At 42.3% G+C, this 18509-nt stretch overlaps 1 protein-coding gene across 1 annotated transcript; it reads right to left on the minus strand.

Moving 5' to 3' along the window:
• Positions 1–15880: 15880 nt before the first annotated feature.
• Positions 15881–16666, minus strand: LOC128561837 (protein BEX1). The gene has a single exon (XM_053556507.1). It carries the CDS (start codon positions 16507–16509, stop codon positions 16132–16134), a length of 378 nt encoding a protein of 125 aa, XP_053412482.1. The 5' UTR covers positions 16510–16666; the 3' UTR covers positions 15881–16131.
• Positions 16667–18509: the final 1843 nt, after the last annotated feature.

Here is an 18509-nt window from a genome sequence, read left to right on the forward strand (position 1 = left end):
CAAAAATAGAATATTTATCTGTGGGCCAACATGTGTATCTTCCACCCTCTGTTAGTTATGACACGTAGCTGCTAAACTGTAAGGTATAAGGTTCAGCCCTTTAGACTCAGGCGGCTGTTGCTTTTGGATCGGCGTAGTGCATATTTCATACATTTAAGCCACAACCCAGAGTGAGAAATGCACTCTGCAGAAATGCAGTCCATGTCAGTCGGTTCACACATGCGTATAAGCGTGCATATTTAAAACAAGTTTCACAGCATAATACTTTCTCTCTGTGATGCCCTGAGCTATTTTCTAGACTATTTTATTCTATTTAATTTTTTATGCTGATCGTGATTCTCCAGTTGGTTTCTTGGAACTCTCATGAATCATCACCCACAGATTGGAAGTGGTGTTCCAGTACCTTTCCAGCTATTTTGAGTGAAATAGTTTGGCCACTGCCTCTCTGGGTGGCAGACCCATTACTTAAAGTAGACATGGGTCCATTTTTTCCTGTGATACGGGGATGACCCTTATAGTCATGAGGATTAAATAAAATGACACATAGATGGCACTTGTCCTAACATCCAGGACACGGTAGAGTTCTTTTTCTTTTTTTTTGTTTTTGAGACAGAATCTCACTTAGTCACCCTGGGGTTGAGTGCTGTCGTATCATAGCTCACAGCAACCTCAAACTCCTGGGTTTGAGTGAGCCTCTTGTTTCAGCCTCCCAAGTAGCGGGGACTATAGGCACCCACCACAACACCTGGCTAGTTTTTCAACTTTTAGTAGAGACAGGGGTCTCGCTTTTGCTCAGGTTGGTCTCAAACACCTGAGTTCAGGAGATCCACCCACCTTGACCTCCCAGAATGCTAGGATTATAGGCCTGAGAGTGTTCACTATTTGATAGTTGTTATCCTTTTGGGGGCAAGGCACAATTGTAAGAAGGACTTTACCTAACAAATGCAGTCAGTGTAAATAATAATAATAATAATACAATTTTAAAAAGATGTCTTAAAATAATAAATTCAGAGCAAACAAAAATAATTTAAATATTTTTGTCAGTTTATTTTCTAGAATTTAAATCAAGTGTTAAGGATTCCTCAGTACATAAAACATTCTGTATCTGATCTTTTCTAACACTATTATATGTTCATTATTTTTTTTTTTTATTTTTCACATGAAGCATGAAGCGAGTAATGGATTCGGTCTATAAATTCACTTTGAATGACCGAGCAATGTGTGTAGTACAAGTTCCTGGATGGCATTGGTGACCTGGCTCTTCATGACTTGTCTTGTGTAGTTCTCAGAGTAACTGTAGAATGTGCTGGAAATGCAACATTCTGAGATAAGGAGGACTGGACCGAATAGCCCGGGCTCTGTTCCTGTCCCTGCTAGCACCCGAAATGCTTTAGCCCTGTGTGTCAGTTCCCCTAAGCATAAACCCCACGGCAGAGCATGCTTTGAAAGGCCCCCAGCCACCTGCAGACCAGGCTCCACCTGCCCCGGTGGGACGGGCTCCCTCGGAGTCTGAAGCTTCTGTTGCCCCTTTGCTGCCTCTCTGGAGTAATAAAGTTGTATCACTTCACCTGTGTGGTTGTTCTGCCTCACCAGACTCATGCAAGTGGTAGAAGCTGCAGCCCAAGATGCAATGGGCCTGGTGCGCCTGCTTCACACGGCTCACCATTGTTAGTCCTCCTAAAAAGTGATTTAGTCAAAATACCCAGAAGATAAATTTCACGTACATAATTTGAAATAATGGGGGTCCAATTTGCACACTGTGGACACAGGATACTGCAATAGGTGATTAATAGACAGGTGTGAATTATTGCATGGTACTAAAATTCTTCAGGATTCAAATAAGATTTGGACATAAAATACATGTAAATTCCACTCAGTAGCAAAACAGGACTTGTGGTAGGGTGTTGTAAGACTCCATGAGGAGGCCACTCTGTTACTGGAACAGAACCCACAAGTAACTGTCACCAACAGGAAACAGATGTTTTTATTTTAATCTTTTTAAAAAATAGAATAAAAGGGGTGTGTTCTCCTTTAAAGTGATAGGACAGCACTTTAAAGTGTGCTGAATTTTTTTTTTATTACTGATTCAGACTTATCCCCTTTTACCTCCAACCCTGCCCTTAACCTACAGCATCATTGTGAAATTACATTGAATTTATATTTACATTTTTTTATCCTTTATAATAGTTGAATATATATATATTTGCAGTTTTGGCTGGGGCCGGGCTTGAACCCACCACCCCCGGTATATGGGGCCAGCGCCCTACCTCTGAGCCATGGGTGCCGCCCAATAGTTGAATATATTTGGAGTAAGAATATAGATAGGTAGCTAAAAATTGTTTCTCTAGGGCAAAACCTTTGTTAGGAAGTTCTTCATTGGTAACTCAGAAAATAAGTTTTTTCTCCCCTCCAAAAAGTGGTTTAAAAAAATGAGCAGATCGGGCGGCGCCTGTGGCTCAAGGAGTAGGGCGCTGGTCCCATATGCCGGAGGTGGCGGGTTCAAACCCAGCCCTGGCCAAAAAAAAAAAAAACCACACACAAAAAAAAAAAAAAATGAGCAGATCACATGGAATTTTGCAGACTACTTGGACTCTCCCCTATTGCCTAGCTTCTGTCCAGCCCTGTAGGAGAGTAAGCAAACATCTGTTCCCTGTCTGTAGAAAGAGAACCCAAGTCATAAGCAGTAAAATCAAACTTGAGAGAAATAAAGGCCCTGCAAAGATCCTCATTTGCTCAGATGACAGAAGATTCTCATGTACTTGCTTGAAAACTAGAACTTGTAGCTTTACTGTGAAATTAATTTCTGGCCTTTTTTCTTGGCCAGTCTCAAAATCAGAGTTCTGCTTAACTACTATCAAAGAAAGCACAGTCCATAAATGTATGAATAACCCAAGGAAGAGTTTTGTTCTTATTTATTTTTTTAGTTTTTTGTTTTTTAATTTGCTATCGTGGAGCACTTGAGACATTTTTTTGCTTGTTTTTTGTTTTCCACACCTGAGCCAGGGAGCAAATGTGGGATGGCTTTGTACTCATAAAGCATTTTGAGAACATTGACTGAAGTGCGTAAACAGATGAAGTCATGAGAGGCTTTTGTTATTTCAAAGGAAAATTAAAAGCCTGAGAAAAATCACTGCGCCTACTTCTTTCGATTCATAAACACTTCCTTCTTAGCAGAACTTTGAAAGATAAATCAGGCAAAGCCTCCAGCAGCATAAACATGTCCTGGCAGAATGCAATGACATGCTGTCCATTTAATGAAATCCCTTGGAGGTGACTCAGAAATAATGGGAGTAAAAGAGAAACTGTGGGGTGCAGGTTGTTTATTTGCTGTTTAACTTGAGTTATAGTTGTTTTTTTTTTTTTTTAATGTCATCCAGGACGATTCTGAAAGCTCTTATGGATAGCTTATTTATTGTACTTAAAAGGGGGAAACTCATTTTGTAGAAACTCGTACAAAATCTAAATGTTCCCTATAAAATCACTGTTTTGATTAAATAAGAAGTCAGACTAAAGGCCTCTAAAATCTTGATTGAATGTTGTTTGTGATACTATAGATCATTTAACACGGTATAGTTCAGGTTGCCCTGCAACGTATAATACATGGCTTATGTTTTTCACATCTTGGAAAAATTTCATGCTTAAAAATAATTAGTTGTGGGTGGTTCCTGTGGCTCAAAGGAGTAGGGCGCCAGCCCCATATGCCAGACTGGGCAGGTTCAATCCCAGCCCCGGCCAAAAACTGCAAAATAATAATAATAATAATTAGTTGCTTCTTTAAAATATAGAAATTCATATTCAGAAGCACATAATAATGGGCTATTAAATCACATTTAATTTACTAATTATGAGTGGTGAATTTTAAATAATATTCCTTCAAGCTTGGGTGGCACCTGTGGCTCAGTGAGTAGGGCGCCAGCCCCATATACCGAGGGTGGTGGGTTCAAACCCAGACCCGGCCAAACCACAACAAAAAAATAGCTGGAGTCCTAATGGGAGCCTATAGTCCCAGCTACTTGGGAGGCTGCGGCAAGAGAATCGCTTAAGCCCAAGAGCTGGAGGTTGCCGTTAGCTGTGACACTATGGCACTCTACCAAGGGCAATAAAGTGAGACTCTGTCTCTACCAAAAAAAAAAAAAATTCCTTCAAGCTTGAAGAGCATACTAGATACAAGGCACAGGTCAGTTCTGAGGTTTAGAAACTCATCTGTTTGGAGAACTCAGTTTGGGATGGTTGCTGAGGAGGAGTATGTAGACAAATCAATCCATTACGTTTATGAAGGAGGTATGAGAGCTAAGGGTGCATAAAGGGGGAAACTGTAGTGTGTTGGGTGGGCAAGGATCACAGAGGGGAAAGGATGGTGGTGAATATTTTGCAAAGGAAATGACATCTGAGCTTGAAAGGAGATGGGAAATATGTTTTCCATGTTAAAACTCTCAAAAAGGGATTCTAAGCAAAGCATTCGGCATGAGCAACAGCAGCTCATCATAGAGACTTGATCTCTGAAGAAAGTAAGATAAGGATGAAGTGGACTAACCATCATAGAGACTTGACCTCTGAAGAAAGTAAGATAAGGATGAAGTGGGAAACAAGGAAGGTTTCCAGGCCCTTCTCCCTGAAGATTCTGGGTTTACTAGTTCCAGATGAGGTCCCAGGAATATGCATTATTATTATTATGTTTTTTTTTTTGTAGAGACAGAGTCTCACTTTATGGCCCTAGGTAGAGTGCCATGGCATCATACAGCTCACAGCAACCTCCAACTCCTGGGCTCAAGCGATTCTCTTGCCTCAGCCTCCCGAGTAGCTGGGACTACAGGCGCCCGCCACAACGCCCAGCTATTTTTTGGTTGCAGTTTAGCCAAGGCCAGGTTTGAACCCGCCACCCTCGGTATATGGGTGACTGAGCCACAGGCGCCGCCCTGCATTATTAACCAACATCTTGGTAAGGTCAGGGAGTGGGTGCAGTGAGGGGAGCCACCTGGTGATGACAGATAGCAGGTGTGATCACATGTGAGGTGCATGGCTCACTGAGTCCAGAACCTGTGAATCTCATGTACTACACTGGCCATTTCTCTGATCCATGACCAGATATTTTATTAGCAAACATTGTATGGCCTTGCCCCAGCAGGTGGGAAAAAAGATAACAGCCATGTTCCACCACAGCAGAAACCTGAGAGGGCAAACCCTACCCACAAACACCCAGAGGCCTTTTCCCTCCTCTGGAATCAGAGGCAGAGGCACTCCCAGGCAGGGTGACTCCCTGATTGTCACTTGGGGTCCTAGGGCTTCCTGGTTCCTGCTGCTTTGCCATTTTGTGGGCTACTTTTTTTTTATTCAACAGACTGAAAAAGGATTATGGAAGTTCAAGGACTATATTAAGATCTTTTCTTAAAAAAGAAAAATATTCATTTCATAACTAAGATACCTCAAATTTCTCTCTGGCTGGTCAGGTAAGTCCCAAGGTAATAAGAACTCCTCCTGGGACTTCATCTAGTCTTCCTCAGGGAACAGGCCTGGTGAAGGCAAGGGTACCATAGAAATGAAAATATTGCCTTAAAAAATTGGCAGATTGTAGCCAATAGCTACGGCGCTTATAGCTCAGCGGCTAGGGTGCCAGCCACATACACTGGAGCTGGTGGGTTCAAACCCAGCCCAGGCCTGCCAAACAACAATGACAGCTACAAGCCAGGCATGGTAGCAGGCGCCTGTAGTCCCAGCTATGTGGGAGGCTGAGGCAAGAGAATCACTTAAGCCCAAGAGTTGGAGGTTGCTGTGAATTGTGACGTCACTGAACTCTACTGAGGGTTACAAAGTGAAACTCTGTCTCAAAAGAAAAAAAAAAGTAACAACTACAAAAAAATAGCCAGCCATTGTGGCAGGTGCCTATAGTTCCAGCTACTTGGGAGGCTGAGGCAAGAGAATCGCTTAAGTCCAAGAATTTGAAGTTGCTGTGAGCTGTGATGCTACAGCACTCTACTGAGGGCAACATAGTGAGACTCTGTGTCAAAAAAAAAAAAAATGGCAGATTGACTTAATAAATGGAACCATGAGAAAAATATCCTTGACATACTAAAAGCTAAAAAGGATACATATCCAGAAAGTTTCATTTAAGGTTTCCTTGGATTTTCTTACATTAGTCTATAATTGAAACATGGTGGCACCTGTGGATCAAAGGAGTAGGGCGCCATCCCTATATACTGGAGGTGGCAAGGTCAAACCTGGCCGGCCAAAAACTGCAAAAAAATTAAAAAAAAAAATAATTGAAACAAATATTCAATGGAAACATCAAGCCAAGAGAATAAGACCATGGAAGAGAAGATAATTTGAGAACTAGAACCAATTCCTGATACTATATACAAACACAAAACATATATATACACACATATATAAGTTTTGTTTTTTTTTTTATCTCACTATCTTGCCCTTGGTAGAGTGCTGTGGCATCACAGCTCACAGCAACCTCAAACTCTTAGGCTTAAGTGATTCTCTTGCCTCAGTCTCCTAACTAGCTGGGACTACAGGTGCCTGCCACAGTGCCCGGCTATTTTTTGGTTATAGTTGTCATTGTTGTTTAGCAGGCCTTGGCCAGGTTCTAATCTACCAGCCCCGGTGTATGTGGCCGGCACCCTAACCACTGAGCTATGGGTACCGAGCCAAGTTTGTTTTTTTAAATAAAATTGTGATTACATGTTTTGGCTCAAAAGTATGCTTTCATATTATACATCTCATTTCTCATCCTTAAGCAACATTAGGTATAAAGAATATGGGATTTCTTTCTGTAGCTTTCATATTTTTATTTTTATCTCTTCTAGCTTATCTAAAATTTTATAACATCCTTTAAGAACCGTGTTAAAGGGGCAGTGCCTGTGGCTCAAAGAATAGGGCACCAGCCCCCAGATATCTGAGGTGGCAGGTTCAAACCCAGCCCTGGCCAAAAACAAAACAAAATGAAACAAAACAAAACGAAAAACATGTTAAACAACTCCCACCATTCACTCTCTCTTTAACAACCAGAATTAACCTTTCCTTTTTTATTCTGCAGCAAATATTTACATTACCACTTAGCTCAAAGCTCCAAAACACTAGACTTCCTGGGCCAGCATTCTAAAAAATCTTTACAGAAAATGAAGTCCTGGGTGGCGCCTGTGGCTCAAGGAGTAGGGCGCCGGTCCCATATGCTGGAGGTGGTGGGTTCAAACCTAGCCCCAGCCAAAAACCACAAAAAAAAAAAAAAAAGAAAATGAAGTCCTCATAGCCTTCCACAGCAAGAGTTTAATTGGGTGGTGCCTGTGGCTCAGTGAGTGGGGCGCCGGCCCCATATACTGCGGGTGGTGGGTTCAAACCCAGCCCAGGCTGAACTGCAACCAAAAAATAGCCAGGCGTTCTGGTGGGAGCCTGTAGTCCCAGCTGCTCAGGAGGCTGAGGCAGGAGAATCACGTAAGCCCAAGAGCTGGAGGTTGCTGTGAGTCCTGTGACATCATGGCACTCTACTAAAGGTGGTAAAGTGAGATTCTGTCTCTACAAAAAAAAATAAATAAATAAAATAAATAAAAAAGAAGTACAATAATCTGAAGTCAACATTAGACCTTTTCTGGAAAATACAGGTGAATATACCATGCAGATAACACAGAGGAGGACTGGACACAGCTGCGGGGGCATGCGGCTAAAAGTCTCTTAAGTCACAATTTTCTCACTCCTTTTAACGACTTCTGTTTATGGTTTCTTCTTCTTCCCCAGTGTCACTTACCATCTGCTAAACATAGCAGCTGAAGACCCGATTGGGTTTCTGTTCTATGTCTAGCACCAACTCTCTGTCAAAGTAGACTTCATGGCCATATCTCCTATCCCATGACTCTACTAGTGTAATGATTTTAAGTAAAGTTCCATATTCATTACAGTGGAAGTCCAGGTGAGCTTTTCTTTCAGGATCTATCTGAGTAACAGCTGCCACAGAGAGCAAATCCAACTCATATTCTGTCGCGAACCAGCGACACTAAATTCTTCTCTAACTTACTTTGTTCCCCTGCCATGACTGGATTCTTTAGAGCTAGGATACTTTGAAATAACCATTTCATTTTTAAATGACTGAATGAATAAGAAATGGCTGTCACTTCATCAGACATTTGACCACTTCCCACTCTTCCCCCAAGCCTCTTCAGAACCTCCATCCTCTTTGTCCCCAAGGGCAGTATAGTCTGAATGTGGAGCCCTCAGGACCCCAGGCCAACCTCTGCCAATGATTCTCTTGTCTCCACTGGTAAAGACAGTGGGGATGAGTCAGGCATGGCAGAGTCTAGGGCGAGATGGGAGGGGAGAGGGAGATGTTTAAAGAAATAAATAGTAGTAAATTCAGCTGAGAAAATAACATGTCCTCTCTGCAGAGGCAGTCACACTTCTGAAGATGACTTCAAGAATTGGAGACCAATTGCAGGGCAACCTTGACAGCCACATGATGTAAGGGGTCTGGGTCACTAAGTCAACACTGGAGGAGAGTCTTCCCCATCCAGGAATGTGTGGACTGGAAGGGTTCAACTACCCTCATAGAAAATCCAGGAAATGTTAAGTCATTACTGAGTCAATGTTGAAATCCAGGGCTGTTAGTTTGTATTCTTATTGAGGACTTTCAAGGCTCTAGCCTGCCCTCTTGGCCTGAACAAACACAAATGAGTTGGGAAAATTTCAGCAGAGGCTGATCCTGTTGACTTTTGTGGTGGAATCAAGCTTTTCTGCTGCCAAAGAAAGCTTGAACACAGGAGAATGAACCTCCCCCAGGGGTGTGGACATGGGGTCCTCCACAGCAGCATGCCCCACCATTATGCCGTGACATGCCTGTGGGCACAGAATGGGTAACGACATGGCACTGCTTTGATCCCTTAGGCTTCCTGCAGGGCCAGGCAGGGATTAGCCAGAGTTCACTGCTGGTTTCCTCTGCCTGCAAGCAGTGTTTTGCACTGGCCCAAATGCACCGTATTAATAATACCATTTTCTACTTTCGCAATAAGCAGAGCAAAGTTAGAAAGCACTATTTTCTAAAACCTGAGCCCCTACCCACCGATGACCTGTCCTGGATACAAGTGGATATCACTTGTTTGGGCTGAAAGCAGAATGCTCCACAGCTGCAGAGTCTTTTGTGGTCATTTGTGTCCCACACAATACTGGCAGCCCAAGGCAGAGAAGCAGCATCCTTTGTAGTCCTGGAGGGCCTATGGACTGCTACACAAATGTTTCCCCAGTCAGCTGGTCTTGGAGCCACAGCACAGGACTTTGATGGTGGGGATTGAATGATTAAGACAAAGCCTAAGTCTCTGCATCTCTCTGGGGGACTCTGGGATATGCTGCTCCAACTATTATAACAAAAAGCCAGTGCACTTTGAGAAGAAGGAAAGCTTGTCAAAGGATTTTATGCTCAGGTTGAAGAATATCATAAAGTCAGTGTAATCAATTAGACTGATTGTACAAGTTGATAAAGCCTTAAAGTCACCTGGAGAGGACCCCAGTCCTCTGAAGTTACAAAGACAGATTTTTGGCAGGACTTAATAAACATCTGTACAGGTTCACATCTTGACTTGAGGATGTCATAGTCATTCTCCAAAAGGAAGAAAAAAGTGAGCTGCCAAACTTTTCGTTTCATGAAGGAATGATGGCTCAACTTCAAGGGCACAGTCACTCAAAGAAGCATCAAAATCCCATCCGTCACTCCCAAGAAACTAATGCCAAAAATGTGTTAAAAGCATTTCAGAATGTAGAACAGCTTCGGGGGAAATCATGGATATTTTGGATAAAAACATTCATTTTCACGAAAGACAAGCTGCTTTTCCAAGGAGCTTGTGGATGGAAAGAGCCGGTGTGGGACTGAAGGTATAGGAAAAAAATGCTTGTCAAATATGACACATGATGAGACAAGTTGTAAATGATGAGAAAAGCTTGTTAAAATATCCAGAACTGCACTAAACGCCAGCTTGCCAACCTTCTTTACAAAAGATTACCAGGATGATGGTCATTTGAAATGCATGAAAGAAGTAAATTAGAAAATGGAGATTGCCTAGACTGAAAATCAAAAGTTGATTCGAAGAAACTCAGTGATGTTTTTCTTTAAAAGGGTAAAAGGCAAAAAAGATATATACATGTGTAAAAATGATGTCAAGAAAATCAAGTGAATATTTGAAGTAAAATAAAGTCTCCAACCTGAGCGAACATTATTTACAGTCTAAAAATTCACACCTTGGAAGTGAGATTCAAAAAAGCTTCACTTAAAACTTTACTTCTTGAGCTTCATCAAGAACTGACTGTAGGGCGGCACCTGTGGCTCAGTGAGTAGGGCGCCGCCCCCATATACCGAGGATGGCGGGTTCAGACCCGGCGCCGGCCAAACTGCAACCAAAAAATAGCCGGGCGTTGTGGCAGGCACCTGTAGTCCCAGCTACTCGGGAGGCTGAGGCAAGAGAATCGCTTAAGCCCAGGAGTTGGAGGTTGCTGTGAGCTGTGTGGCGCCACGGCACTCTACCAAGGGCGATAAAGTGAGACTCTGTCTCTACTAAAAAAAAAAAGAAAAGAAAAGAAATAGAAAAAGAAAAAGAACTGACTGTAACACTGCAGATAATGGATTGAGGAAGGAGTTTACCACTTAGAAAAGAAACGTCCTGCAGTGTATGAAAACCAGCCATATGCATCAGAAGTGCGACTCCTACTGGAAGAGGGCAGAAAGAAACACTTCCTCCTTTCAAAGACACATTATCAGTCATGAAAAAAAGCACTGGAAAGTTGATTGGCAGCTCTGTCGACCGAGAAAAAACCTAGCTCAATGAGCAAAGCAAAGAAAATGCTCACAGCAGGCAAAAGCGGAGTTTAAACTCTACCTTTCCTCAAGGGGCCCCTACTGTTCCACGTGCAGCCCTGAGCATATGAGTCCGAGAGTATCAGGGCTTCCCCTGAATCAGGACATCCAGTCCTTGAGGGCAGAGGAGGGCTAAGCCATGAGGGCTCAGGGGTCTAGTTCACCTGCAGGCTGGATCCAGGTTTTCAGCAGGTGACCCCTGGATAGCCCCAATCACAGCAGGACATCTGTGTTTTCTCTCCTTGGGAGTAATTTTGATTCATCTGTTTTTAGTTTAACTGCTGTTATTTAGCTGATGCTATATTTGTTCTTATTGCCTAAGTTAGTGTTTTTCAAATATAGATGATTTTAATATAATTTCTGTTAATACATTATTTCTACTTCAACTCTATTTCCTCTAGAATTACAAGCTATAAATATTTTGATTGAAATACACAGTTCACTACATTTAAACCATAACTGAAATTTGACATGACTGGTGAAAAATTTTGAAACAAAGATTCCATGCTAAACTTAAAAAAAAGACTGCTTGTTTCATTATCCAAAGCCAATTTGAACAGGTTAAGATTCTGTTTGCAGTGAGAAACTACCACCTAGACTTTCCTTATATTTTTTCTTCAATGGCTTCTCAAAATTGGTTTAACCCTTCAAGTTAAGGTTTTCAGGGTCAAACCAAACCTCTTCCTTCAGCCTCCTGAGTAGCTGGGACTACAGACACACACTACCACAGCTGGCCAATGTTCAGTGATGAGGATCTCATTATGTTGCTCAGTCTGGTCTTGAACTCCTGGCCTCATGCTCCTTCCTTGACCTCCCCAAATGCTGAGATTATGGGTATGTGTTACCACGCCCAGCCACACATCCTTAATATCATGTTTACCCAAAGACATTTATATTTTTATAAAGTATTCTTGGAGATGCAAATTCACAACTTGAAGTAATGAATGATGGGATTTCAGGTACGGTTTAGAAAACATTAACTTTCCGACTTATTAGACTTTCCCCAAACAAATCTCCAACTTTTCTGTCTCTGTAACTAGAAGTTACATACCACATTCAGTGACTTTTCTGGAACTGTTCAATAAGTTCTAAAGCAGAAGATAAGGTATGATCACTTGCTCTTTCTTTCTCATTTTCATAACCATATTATTTGAGATCATAAATACACAGTATAGTTGGAACATCACTGTCCTTAAATATTTTAGTACAAGGTTTAACATTGCAATTAGACATGCACTTTTACATGGTTCAGCATTATTATTATTATTATTTTTTTTTTGAGAGAGAGAGTCTCACTTTGCTGCCCTTGATAAAGTGCCATGGTGGCATAGCTCACAGTAACCTCAAACTCTTGGGCTCAAGCAATCCTCTTGCCTCAGCCTCCCAAGTAGCTGGGACTACAGGTGCCCACAACAATGCCTGGCTATTTTTAGAGACAGAGTCTCTCTCTTGCTTAAGCTGGTCTCGAACATCTGACCAGAGGCTATCCACCCTCCTTGGCCTTCCAAAGTGCTAGGATTACAGATGTGAGCCCCCATGCCCTGCCCACTTCAGCACTATTTAAAATAGCAAAAAAAAAGAGGCTGGGTACAGTGGCTCATGGCTATAATCCTAGCACTCTGGGAGGCTGAGGTGCGTGGTTCGCCTGAGTTCACAGGTTCAAGACCAGCCTGAGCAAGTGTGAGACCCTGTCTCTAAAAAATGGTGGGAGCACTTCGGCTCAGCGGGACCTGGTGAGGTCAAGTCGTCCCTGGTCAATGAGTCAGAGAACCAGAGCAGCAGCTCGGACTCAGAGTCAGAGAAGCACCCACAGCCATCCCAGGATGCCTTCCAGAAGCCGCAGAACTACTTCGCCAAAGTGAAAAGGCCCCAGGACGGCGCGTTCTTTAAGAGCCCCCCCTATGCTGGGTATCACTTCCTGATGATCCTGGACCTGAGCAGCGCGTACCACTGCAACGGACCCCTGTCTCCTGGAGGAGTGAGCACCAGGCTCCCGTCCAGAAGGAGAGTTAAAGGACAGAAATTTAGCAAGTAACATGGTGGATTAGAGCTGCACCAAGAGAGAAGGTTGAAGAACACACATCAACCCCACTGAGGCGAGCTGTGACCCCAAGGAGACAAACAAAAGGTACAAAATCCATCACCAAGCGGATGGGAGTCCCCTCCCCCATGAGAATGGCTCAGAATGCCCCATAAACAAACGAGCAGAGTTCAAAGGTCCTCCTACTACACTCCACGGGAGAGACCCTCTAAGAACTGAACCTACCTCCCCTACTAGGGTGCCATGGCATTCTCCTGCCAGGAGTAAAACTATATAAAACTGTATATATTCCCTAGCTGCAACTCTGAGCTCGCAGCACTCCCCTCCACTCTCACTCTGAGGTCTGGAGGCCTGTCCCACAGAAGTCCAGATTCTTGGGTGATTTCTCGAGGGGTGTGGACAGGGCCTAAACAGCAGCTAGTCAGTGCTGACTCTGGGGCATGGAAGTAAGGAGAGGATGGTTGGCTGAGAGGGAACCACATTGGAGTGGCGGTGCCCCAAGGCACAGAGGAGCAGCTGTCTCTTGGCAACAATAGGGCTCACTACCGGATATTCTGAAGCCAAAACCCCTGTCTCCCTGGGCAACCAGAGGAGGCTGGGCATCTAAGGTGGTAACCACCATGGAACAGATCTGGGATGGAAATGCAGGTACCCTGAGGTGTTACCAGCCTGGGTGGAGCATGGGGACTAGAAACGCACGCGCTGAGCTGGGAAGTTCCCAGGGCGGGGCTGACCAAGAGGACCTCTTTACTGAGCCTAAGACACACCCAGCCTTCAGGGGATTGTCAGCCTATAGACAAAGGAAGACAGGAGGCTAGAACTGACAGGTAACAGAATATAAACCAGCTGAAAACAAGACAGAACTACTTAGCCCCACCACACCAAAAAGGTCTCCGGTTTCTCAGGCCATAGCACTGTATGGGTCCTCCACAAAGCTCCAGGGAAAAAAAATCAAATGGTGTAAAACAATCAAGGGGTGGAATCAGGGGAAAAACTCTGGTAACATGAATAACCAGAATAGATCAACCCCACCAAGAAAAGATATGGCAGATGTAACTGAAGATCCCATTCATAAACAGCTGGCCAAGATGTCAGAAATTGAATTCAAAATTTGGATTGCAAACAAGATAAATAAAATGGAGAAAATTTGGAATTAGAATTTGAGCAGCGGGAGGCACCTGTGGCTCAGTGAGTAGGGCGCTGGCCCCATATGCCGAGGGTGGCGGGTTCAAACCCAGCCCCGGCCAAACTGCAACAAAAAAATAGCAGGGTGTTGTGGCGGGTGCCTGTAGTCCCAGCTGCTTGGGAGGCCGAGGCAAGAGAATTGCGTAAGCCCAAGAGTTACAGGTTGCTGTGAGCTGTGTGACGTCATTGCACTCTACCCGAGGGCGGTACAGTGAGACTCTGTCAAGGAAGGAAGGAAGGAAGGAGGGAGGGAGGGAGGAAGGACGGAAGGAAGGAAGGAAGGAAGGAAGGAAGGAAGGAAGGAAGGAAGGAAGGAAGGAAGGAAGGAAGGAAGGAAGGAAGGAAGGAAGGAAAGAAGAAAGGAAGGAAGGAGAAAAGAAAGAAATTCGAGCAGCAATTCAAAAGCCAGAATTAGAGATCCGAGGAGAAATTCAAAAGTTATCTCAAGAATTTAACGAATTTAAAGACAAAACGAACAAAGATTTTGACGCACTGAAGCAAGAATTTGCAGCCCTCAAAGATCTAAAAAATACAGTAGAAACCCTCAGTAACAGAGTGGAGCAAGCAGAAGAAAGAATTTCTGACATTGAAGACAAAGCCTTTGAACGCTCCAAAATGCTCAAAGAGGAAGAGAAATGGACAGCAAAAACGGATCATTCTCTCCGAGAGCTCTGGGATAATACGAAGAAGGTTAATATCCACCTCACTGTAATTCCTGAAAGTGATGAAGTGGCCTCGCATGGCACAGAGGCCCTGCTCCATGAAATTATGAAAGAGAATTTTCCAGACATGCCAAGAGATTCTGAAATTCAGATGGCAGACAGTTTCAGAACCCCAGCATGACTCAATTTGAATAAGACATTCCCCAGGCATATCATAATTAACTTCACTAAAGTTAATATGAAGGAGAAAATTCTGAAAGGAGCCAGACATAAAAAATCCATTACCTACAAAGGGAAAAATATTAGAATGACTGCAGATCTCTGCTGAAAAGTTTCAAGCCAGAAGAGGGTGGTCATTGACTTTTAATCTCCTAAAGCAAAATAACTTTCAACCCCGGATCCTGTATCCAGCTAAACTGAGTTTCATTTATGATGGAGAAATTAAATACTTTAATGACATTCATATGTTGAAGAAATTTGCCATAACCAAACCAGCTCTTCAGGATATCCTCAGACCTATCCTCTGTAATGACCAGCCCAATCCTTCACCACAAAAGTAAACTCACTCAGAAACTTTTGATCAAACTCCAACTTCCACAGTGGTGAAAGGATTAAAAATGTCCACTGGACTTTTGAAAAACTTGATACTCAATATCTTACCAGACTTATCAACATTTTCCATTAATGTAAATGGCTTAAACTGTTCTCTAAAGAGGCACAGGTTAGCTGACTGGATACAAAACCTCAGGCCAGATATTTGCTGCATACGAGAGTCACATCTTACCTTAAAAGACAAATATAGATGCAGGGTGAAAGGATGGTCATCCGTATTTCAGGCAAATGGTAATCAGAAAAAAGCAGGTGTTGTGATTCTATTTGAAGATACAATAGGCTTTAAACCGACAAAAGTAAGGAAGGATAAGAAGGTCACTTCATATATGTTAAGGGTAATACTCAATATGATGAGATTTCAATTATTAATATCTATGCACCCAACCATAATGCACCTCAATTTATAAGAGAACTTTTAACAGACATGAGCAACTTGATTTCCTCCAGCTCCATATAGTTGGAGATTTCCACACTCCTTTGGCAGTGTTGGATCGATCTTCCAAGAAGAAGCTGAGCAAAGAAATTTTAGATTTATTATTATTATTATTATTTTTTGCTTTTTTAAACTGCTTTATTAATTTCACAATATATAATAAGCATCTTTCCATACAATAGGCAAAACTCCCTTGCTGACAGAAACTTACAAACTGGGTCAAAAACACAACATTCAATTAGAAGCTGGTAATAGGAGACCCACATGAAACAAGTAACATCAAAAGGTTTACCACAAAGGTATATCACAAATATGTAAGTTTAGGAAGCAGAGGTCTCCCTATGAACTTCAGAGAAAACATCAGGATTCAGGGCATAAGGCAAAACTCATCACGATGGTCATGGTGAGGGGGGTCAGTACTAACTGCCCGCAGACTATGGCTCAACTGCTTTTCCCTCAGCTTTTCCATCAGCTGTCTCACCTCCTCTCCAATCCTTTCCATATTCTCTTCTCTCATCCTTGCCTGTGGCTCTCCAAGCCTGTGCATTACCTCCCATCTATACTGCAGGATGGGCTGCCTAACGCGGAATCGCCTACGATTTCCTCTAGGCACGGAGTATTCTAAAGGGAGGGCCAAGGGCTCCCCTTTATTAGCATTTTGCTCCTTTTCAACCTTTTCTTCATTTTCCTGATTGGCATTATCCATGTTGAGATCTTTTACAACTTGTTCCTCTTTGGACTCCATTACTCCTGGGCCTATCCTTGCAGTCTCCTCCTCCTCCGGATTCTCGCCGCGAGGTGCGCTGCTACGACACTTAGCCACAGAGACCTGCGGACTGCTGTCCCACAGCCTCTTACTTTCAGGGTCGCCCCTGGCTCGCCGTCCTCAGGGCCACTAGGCAGATACCTCCTCCGAGAAGGGAGCTAGCGACGACCGAAATTTTAGATTTAAACCTAACCATCCAACATTTGGATTTAGCAGACATCTACAGAACATTTCACCCCAACAAAACCAAATACACATACTTCTCATCAGCCCACAGAACATACTCCAAAATCGATCACATCTTTGGTCACAAGTCTAACCTCAGTAAATTTAAAGGAATAGAAATTATTCCATGCATCTTCTCGGACCACCATGGAATAAAAATTGAACTCAGTAACAACAGGAATCTGCATACTCATACAAAAACAAAGAAGTTAAATAACCTTATGCTGAATGATAGCTGGGTCAGAGATGAGATGAAGAAGGAAATTGCCAAATTTTTGGAACAAAACGACAATGAAGACACAAATTATCAGAACCTCTGGGATACTGCAAAGGCAGTCCTAAGAGGGAAATTTATAGCACTGCAAGCCTTCCTCAAGAGAATGGAAAGAGAGGAATTTGACAACTTAATGGGACATCTCAAGCAACTGGAAAAGGAAGAACATTCCGACCCCAAACCCAGTAGAAGAAAAGAAATAACCAAAATTAGAGAAGAATTAAATGAAATTGAAAACAAAAGAATTATACAACAGATAAATAAATCAAAAAGTTGGTTTTTTGAAAAGGACAATAAAATAGATAAACCTTTGGCTAACATAATGAGGAAAAAAAAGTAAAATCTCTAATCTCATCAATCAGAAACGACAAAGACGAAATAACAACAGACTCCTGAGAGATTAAAAAAATCCTTAATGAATATTACAAGAAACTTTTTTCTCAGAAATATGATTTCTGAAGGAAATTAACCAATACTTGGAAGCACGTCAGCTTCCAAGACTTAGCCAGAATCAAGTGGAAATGGTGAACAGGCCCATATCAAGTTCTGAAATAGCATCAACCATACAAAACCTCCCTAAAAAGAAAAGCCCGGCCTGGCTTATTGTACCCTCAATGAATCCCCAACAATAAAAAATAAATAAATAAAAGAAAGAAAAGCCCAGGACCAGATGGCTTCACGTCAGAATTCTACCAAGCCTTTAAAGAGGAATTAGTACCTTTATTACTCAACCTTTTTCAAAATGTAGAAAAAGAAGAAAGACTACCCAACACATGCTATGAAGCAAACATCACCCTGATCCCCAAACCAGGAAAAGACCCAACAAGAAAAGAAAATTATAAACCAATATCATCAATGAATATAGATGCAAAAATATTGAACAATATCCTAACAAACAGAATCCAGCAACACATCAAACAAATTATACATCATGACCAAGTCAGTTTTATCCAGGGTCTTAAGGCTGGTTCAATATATGTAAATCTATAAGTATAATTCAGCACATAAACAAATTAAAAAACAAAGACCATATGATTCTCTCAATTGATGCAGAAAAAGCTTTTGATAATATCCAGCATCCCTTCATGATCAGAACACTTAAGAAAATTGGTATGGAAGGGACATTTCTTAAACTGATAGGGGCCATCTACAGCAAACTCATAGCCAATATCGTATTGAATGGAGTTAAATTGAAATCATTTCCACTCAGATCAGGAACTAGACAAGGCTGTCCATTGTCTCCACTGCTCATTACATTGCAATGGAATTTTTAGCAGCTGCAATTAGGGAAGAAAAGGCGATCAAGGGTATCCATATAGTGTCAGAAGAGATCAAACTTTTGCTCTTCATAGATGATATGATTGTATACCTGGAAAACACCAGGGATTCTACTACAAAACTATTAGAAGTGATCTAGGAATACAGCAGCATCTCAGGTTACAAAATCAACATTCATAAATCGGTAGCCTTTATATATGCC

This window comes from Nycticebus coucang, chromosome 2, assembly GCF_027406575.1.
Source record: "Nycticebus coucang isolate mNycCou1 chromosome 2, mNycCou1.pri, whole genome shotgun sequence".
NCBI lineage: Eukaryota > Metazoa > Chordata > Mammalia > Primates > Lorisidae > Nycticebus > Nycticebus coucang.

Bases quoted from the DNA above. Each gene is read 5' to 3' on its own strand.
- LOC128561837 (XM_053556507.1), bottom strand. From the start codon at position 16,509: ATGGAGTCCAAAGAGGAACAAGTTGTAAAAGATCTCAACATGGATAAT.